The 7,473-nt window shown below is 38.5% G+C and overlaps 1 protein-coding gene across 5 annotated transcripts in view; it reads left to right on the forward strand.

The window, feature by feature from the left end:
• The window catches only part of LOC107141314 (probable E3 ubiquitin-protein ligase HERC6), a 49,248-nt gene that overhangs the window by 1,484 nt on the left and 40,291 nt on the right, over window positions 1-7,473 (forward strand). For all 5 annotated transcript variants that reach the window (XR_007351365.1, XR_007351366.1, XM_048813601.1 and 2 more), the window contains exons 2-5: window positions 881-1,040; window positions 3,262-3,338; window positions 4,672-4,899; window positions 6,777-6,871. Coding sequence is in view for 3 of the 5 variants with exons in the window: in XM_048813601.1 (XP_048669558.1) it covers window positions 881-1,040; window positions 3,262-3,338; window positions 4,672-4,899; window positions 6,777-6,871 (560 nt within the window). In the remaining 2 variants the exon portion in view is untranslated. The remainder of the gene's footprint in view (window positions 1-880; window positions 1,041-3,261; window positions 3,339-4,671; window positions 4,900-6,776; window positions 6,872-7,473) is intronic.

Raw genomic sequence — 7,473 nt, forward strand, 5'->3', positions numbered from 1 at the left:
CTGGGATTACAGATGTGCACCACCATGCCCAAGTGAAAATATATGTTAAATTGCTGCATAATAGTTCAGGCTCATGCCTAAGTGAAATAAGTCAATTCCAAAAAAAACCAAGAACCAAATGTTTTCTCTGATGAGCAGATGCTGATTCATAGTAGGGGGAAGGGGGAATGAAACATTCAGTTAAAGATCATAGTTCCTATGGGCCTTGCCCACCATAGTGCTCACCCTTTTATCTGCTGTTAAAAGATAAACTTAAGAACATTAAAATTTTAAAGAGTTTATTTGAATATTTAGTAATTCATGAATTGGGCAGCATCAGACCTTAGGCTATTAGATTCCACTGAGGGGGATTTGAAGGGATTCAAGATGGAAACTTATAAGGTATTTGAGGAAGCAAGACAGAAAACTTGATTAAAGTCCTTAGAGGTCATCTGGCAATTTCTGATTGGTTAAGCTTAAGTTTCATTTTTCTAGGCTGTGACCATCACTGAGTTGGGTTTCAGTTTGCTTACATAGGAACCCAAGGCATTGCAGTATCTCAGCCAGATGGTGTCCCAGTCTATTATTTTCCCATGAAGTGATGTAATACACATTGAATTTATTTTCTTGTAGCATGGGCTCTAGGTTTTGATTTAAAAGACTGTTGGAGCCAGGCATGGTAGCACCTGACTGTAATCCTAGTGACTTGGAAGGCTGAGGCAGGAGGATCACAAGTTTAAGGCCAACCTTAACAACTTAGCAAGGCCCCATTTAAAACAAACAAAAACCCATGAGAATATTGAATGAGACAGAGAATCTAAGTAATACTACTTTTTGAAGGAAAGTTTTATCTCGTACTTGTTAATTAACAATCTTGTGGGGGGGTTATTTTGTATTAAAGGACTAATTCAGTCATTGGCAACTCTACGTGTTGCTTTCGTGAGCTGTGGGAAGGAGCACTCTCTCGCTGTCTGCCACAGAGGAAGAGTCTTTGCATGGGGAGCTGGTTCTGAAGGGCAGCTGGGGATTGGAGAAATTAAGGAAATAAACTTTATACCTAAGTAAGTATTTCAATTCATTCTTTTATTTGTTCAGTAATTTTGAGTACCGTGTATCAGGGACCATACAAGATGCCAGAACACAAAGAGAACTGTGAGGAACACAGTCCCTAACCTCAGGGATTATAATATGGTGAGGGAAGAAGACAGGAAAAAAAAAAATGTATGACACTAAATTTCAAGTCCCATGAAGGAAAAGGGCAGAGTGAATTGGAATGTGACCCATTGATTTTTAACCTTATCTGTTGGAATGTAACTGTGGGGACCCACGTGGACACCCAGAGTATGAGGATTATTTAATTTTTTCCCTCTTTGGCAGTGCTATAGATTGAAAACCCAATGCCTCACTCATGCTAGGCAAATGCTCTACCACTGAGCTACATTCCCAGCCCCATGATTATTTCAAAGTAAAACCATTTGGACTTCAGAAGATGCAGAAAGTATCTTATCTGAACATCCTTTATCTGACTAAAGTGGAGGCTCTCCCAAATAAAATTGCCATGAACTCCCTTCTGTAGTTGTTTCCTGCAGATTCAGCCATTATCATTACCATCAAAAAGCCCCAAAGAAACTCTAATACTCTCCCATTGAAAACACACACACACACACACACACACACACACACCCCTCAGGCTACTCTACAATAATAAGCACACATAAATACATTTTGTCTTTTCTCCTGTTAATCTATCTGTTGTGTTAATTTGAAAGCACCAGAAAATAAGTTGGAAGAGGAGTAGTTTCCTCCCAGTGCCATCTTTCCGCTTGTCCTAAACCAATTGGTTCTAATACTTTACTTAGTAAATGGTGAGAAATATCACATTTCCTCACAAACAGCTTCCCAGAGCAAGTATTATGACAAAAAGTTAGCTCTGAATTTTGTGTTCATGAATTACACACTTGGGGAATTTTTTAAAATGCCAGTTTTTTAATTTCAGGAAGTTATCTTTTGTTACCTCCTGTAGTCATATATGAGAGATCATGAGATTTGAGAAAACGAAAACTGACCTGCTAAAAGAAAATGACAGCAAATCTGGTTTTGCAGATCTAAACTGGCTTTATATATGATTGTAGAATTGGGCAGCAGTCTGGACCCAAAGTGGTTACTTTACCCAACCATACGGGCATGTTATAGTTGTAGCCAGAGAAAAGAAAGGACATATGGAAACTGAAAGAGAGGTGGAGACAGCCTGCATCTGTTTGCTTTAAACAGTTTCTGTGACTGAGATTAGGCTACTTGTTACAGAAGTAGGTTATGGTGTGATGTAGCTTCTCTTCTCATCTCAATTATTATTACCTATTTGCAGATCACTTACAATATGGCAGAAATGAATACAATATGATAACAGTATTATTAGAAGTAAGTCTTAAAGCTTAGCTTTCTAAGTCAATAGTTTCAGGCATTCCATAAGAATAAATAGGGAGTTAGGGTATAGTTAGGGAGTTAGGGTATAGTTCACTATGTATGAAAAAGCTTCGAAGCCAAATCCAAAATGTGTACAGATGCAGCTTTAGATCAAACTTAAAATGAAAAGGCTAGGATATGAGTCTGCTTCTATAACCTGATAACTGTTGACCTCTCTGAGTTCCTTTAGGTTCAACCATATGAAATTGCTGATGGTTATTTCTTTCTGATCTACAAATGTGACAGTTTTGTATGATTCAATCCAGAGGTCTCTCAGAACTTATAAGATGAAGACATGATCTAGAAATTCTAAAGCCTGTGCTCTGTTTTGAAGAAGCTTGTTTTTCTTTTAGGCCAATAAGTAAATAATAAAAAAAAATTATATTGTGTATTGCCTTAAAGTCCATTACAAGTAGTGTTTGCATTATATACTGTTTTGGATTCTGTCCTGTATTTTTGTAAATGTTGATGTCATATGAAAAACAGTTTGATATGATGTGATTTCTGCATAATGCTCTGAATGTCACAGTGAAGAAATTCAGTAAAGTGCAGGTAACCAGCAGGAGTAACTGTGACTTTTAAAGTAATCAAATGCCTATGATCTAATTAGTGGTGCACATGAATGGGCTAGGGGTGTGGCTCAGTGGTTAAGCCCCTCTGGGTTTAATCATTGGTACCAAGAAAAAAGAGAGAGAGAGAGAGAAATAAAATTTTCTTCCTACAACAGTGTCTTATATACCTGTAGATCTGTAATTTACCTGGCAACTCACCCTACCTAAATAAGGATTTATAGTAGATTTTGTATTATTTTTATTATAGGAAAATAAATGCTCTAGCTGACATAAAAATAATACAAGTTTCCTGTGGACACTACCACTCCCTGGCATTATCAAAAGGTAAAAATCACATTTTGGAACTCTTGAATGTCATTTGGAAGTAGTTTTCAGAATGATAACTGTTGATGTTGAATGAATTGGGGTTCATTTTAGCACATTTAAAAGTTTTTAACTTTCTAGATTTCATTAGATATGTTGTTCTTCATGTTGTTTTATTGTTGTTGTTATTGTTGTTGTTTCAAGTTTCTTTGTTCTGACTGTGTTTTAAATAGTGCCTTGTTCTTATCTTCTCATAAGAGGTCATCCCAGCTCATATCTGACTGGCCAACTCCCTTAGAACTTAGTAGTAGTTTTATTTCCAGCCCTTGGCTTTTTATGCTGAATGGCTTGTCTGCACTGGTAAACCAAGACAAGGGGCTATTTGTTTTTTGTGGTTTTTTTTTTTAACTTAGATCAAAGAAAGAAAAGTCAAAATGTCAAAATTATGACCTCCACATTTTGCCTACTAACCTCTCCCATGCTGTTCATCCTCAATCCAAATTTCTTAAAGAATATTGGGGAGGAAAATCTTCTCCCTTACCCTCCTATGTTTAGTGTCGGGGGGCTTTGAATTAAATGAACAGAAGACAGATTAACAAAGGAAGGGCATCCAATTTTTATTAATCTTTTTGTACACAGGAGTTCACAGAAACAGAAATGAAACTAAAAAGAAGTGGTTAGACTCAGGGACCCATATACAACTTTAACAAAAGAAAAGGAGTTTGGGCTTCAAGGGAAAATAAGTTGTGAGAAAGTGACTAAAAAACATATGGGGAGACTAATGGAAGATAAGGGCTATTTTAGTAATTTTTTTTTTGGTACAGATTCATCTCCATGTCAACTCTCCATCTGCTGTCCTCTCCCCAGGGTGGGAAAAGCAGACAGCTTCACAAGAGAAATTTACACCCTGCTCTTTTGCAGATCAGGGGAGGGCAGAGAACTCTTCCTGCCTCTGTTGATTCTCAGGTGCAGCTCAAATAATCCTTACACCAGGGCTAGGGATAAAGCTCAGGGGCAGAGTGCTTGCCTAGCATGCACAAGGTCCCAGGTTCAATCTCTACTATTGAGCTCCAGCCCTAGTATGGAGAACAGATGTTCTCATCAAACAGAAAAAGTAATTAATTAATGTATTAAAAAGTAAGTAATTAATGTATTAGATGATCATGGAATTCTTTTCCCAATATGTATGTAAATTAAAATATAATGTTGAACACGTTAAACACATGGAGTTTTGTCAGTTACACCTCAATGAAGTGAGGGGAGTGGGTGAGGGATTTGCAGGATTAAGTAGGTTCTACTTGAATTTGGTATTCCAGTGTGTGTAAATATGAATTTGTTTTCTTTATTTTTTTAGATGGCCAAGTGTTTTCATGGGGAAAGAACAGCCATGGTCAGCTGGGCTTGGGGAACGAGTTCCCCTCCCAAGCCAGTCCACAGAGGGTGAAGTCCCTGGAGGGCATTCCGCTGGCTCAGGTGGCTGCAGGAGGAGCTCACAGCTTTGCCCTGTCCCTCTGTGGGACTTCATTTGGCTGGGGAAACAACAATGCAGGGCAGCTGGCCCTTAGTGGGAAAAATGTCCCAGGTGAGGAAAGTCTGGGTGCAAGCTGGGCAAAGGACAGGGGCAGTTTCCAAGGCTAAAACAGGGGTTCCCAAACTGTGACACATGCGATCACCTGGAGAGCTATTTTATATCCTATTTCCACAAACTTAGTGCCTTAAAACAACACAAAGTTATTATTTTGTTGTTGTTGTTGTTGTTTTGGTTTTGTTTTTGTTTTTTTCTTTTGCAGTGATGGGGATAGAACTCAGAGCCTTCTGTGTACTAGGCAAGTGCTCTACTGCTGAGCTGCAACCCCAGCCCTTATAATTATCATCTTACAGTTCCAGAGATCAGAAGTCTGACATTTGGACTCACTGGGCTAAAGTCAAGGCATCAGCAGGGCTGCCTTCCCTCATGGAGGCAGGAGGTGGATCCCATTCCTCACCTTTTCCTGCTTCTGTGTCCCCCTTGTGTTAATTACTCTGACATTAACAGCCCTCTTTCCGCTTCAGAGCTAGTGGTGGCTGATGAAGTTTTTCTTAAATCACATTATTTTGATATTGACTCTTCTTTCTCCCTCTTCTTCAAAGGACCCTGGTGATACCACTGGGTCTACTCGGATCATTCAAACTAATCTCTTCGCCCCCTTCTTTTATTTTTTGGTACTTGGGATTGAACCCAGAGGCTCTTAACCACTGAGCCACGTCCCCAACTCTTTTGAGACAGGGTCTTACTGAGTTGCTTAGGGCCTCACTAAGTTGCTGAGGCTGGCTTTGAACTTATACTCCTCCTGCCTCAGCCTCCTGAGTTGCTGGGATCTGCTGGTTCTAATTTCCCTATTTTAAGGTCAACTAATGAGGATTTTAATTCTCTCTACTTCCTTAACTCCCCTGTGCCATGGAACCTGACAGATCCAAGGCTCTGGGATTAGAAAGCAAGAGACCATTTTTCTTTGCAAGGCCATTATTCTGTCACCACAGGATCCCTTTAATAATCTTGATGCCCTGGTTAAACTCCATACCTATGAAATCAAAATGTCTTGGGGTGAGAGCAAAGCTTCAATCATTGTTAAAGATCTCCCAGGGGATTACAATGTGCAGCACAATTTGGAAACCACTGGCTTAGTAGACTACTAACGTTAGGGGAAATAACCAGTCCTTCTAGACAAAACTCTTCTAAATGGTAAAAACAAAACTCACCAAGAAGTCTGCTCCAGGAACCCTGTCCTCCCTGTTCAATTCTTTGCATTTGGCATATATATATTTAACACCTATTATGTGCTAGTACTGTGCTGAGCATTTACATCTCATTTTATTTAACACCCTTAATATGATGTAGTTTCTCTTCTCATCTCAATTATTATTACCTATTTGCAGATCATTTACAATATGGCAGAAACGAATACAATATGTTAACAGTATTATTAGAAGTGAGTCTTAAAGCTTAGCTTTCTAAGTCAATAGTTTCAGGCATTCCATAAGAATAAATAGTTTCTGAATAAATGCTAAAGGACAGCTCCATTTTTTTTTTCCATAATAGTTTTCACTAGGCATGGTGGCACACACCTGTAATCCCAGTGACTCAGGAGGCTGAGGCAGGAGGATTGAAAGTTCAAAGCCAGCCTTGGCAACTTAGTGAGGTCCTCAATAATTTAGCAAGACCCTGTCTCAAAATAAAAAAATAAAAAGGGTTGGGGATGTGATTCAGTGGTTAAGCACTCCTGGGTTCAGTTCCCAGTACTAATAAAATCAAAACAAAATAGTTTTCTTTCTGTTTTATGTCCTTGAGTATGCACTTTAAAAATTATGTTAATGAATTGTAAGATAACATGAAAGGTATTACTAGGAATACAAATATAAAAACTCATGAAATTCTGAATCTGTTTCTCAAACTCTAAAAATTCTGCTTTCTTTCAACAGAGCAAAGCTACAAGCCCCGTTCAATTGGTGCACTGAAGAATCTAGGTGTAATTTATATCAGTTGTGGTGATGAGCACACTGCAGTGCTTACTCAGGTAATCTAAAATGTGTTGCAAATTTTATAAATCCCAGAGAAAGATTAACATCTGCTGAGTAATCTTGCAAGCAAGATGTCTAGGCTACTATAACAGTATACCATAGACTGGGTGGCTTAAAAACTATAGAAATCTATTTCCCATGGTTCTGGAAGTTGGGAAATCCAAGATCAAGGTGCCAGTAGATTCATGTCTATAGAAGACAAACTTTCTGGCTCATAAATGAGCATACTTTTGCAATGCCCTTACATAGTGGAAGGGATGAGGGATCTCTCTTGGGTCCTCTTTTATAAGAGGACTAATCTTATTCATGCTAGTTCTGTCCTCATGACTTAATCATCTACCAAAGACCCTGCCTCCTAATACCACCATGTTGGGGGTAGGATTTTAGCATATACATTTTGAGACATAAATGTTCAAACTATAGCATGATGTGTATATCAATATCTAGACATATTTATTCAATATATAGATATCTCAAAAGGAGGAGTGAAGCAAATATAAATCATATTTTCAAGATCCTATAATAAAAGCTAATTTCAGTATTAGAAAATATGTTCAGGGCTGGGGATGTGGCTCAAGTGGTAGCACGCTGGCCTGGC

The sequence above is a fragment of the Marmota marmota genome, unplaced genomic scaffold (assembly GCF_001458135.2).
Source record: "Marmota marmota marmota unplaced genomic scaffold, marMar, whole genome shotgun sequence".
In the NCBI taxonomy this organism is placed as follows: Eukaryota; Metazoa; Chordata; class Mammalia; order Rodentia; family Sciuridae; genus Marmota; species Marmota marmota.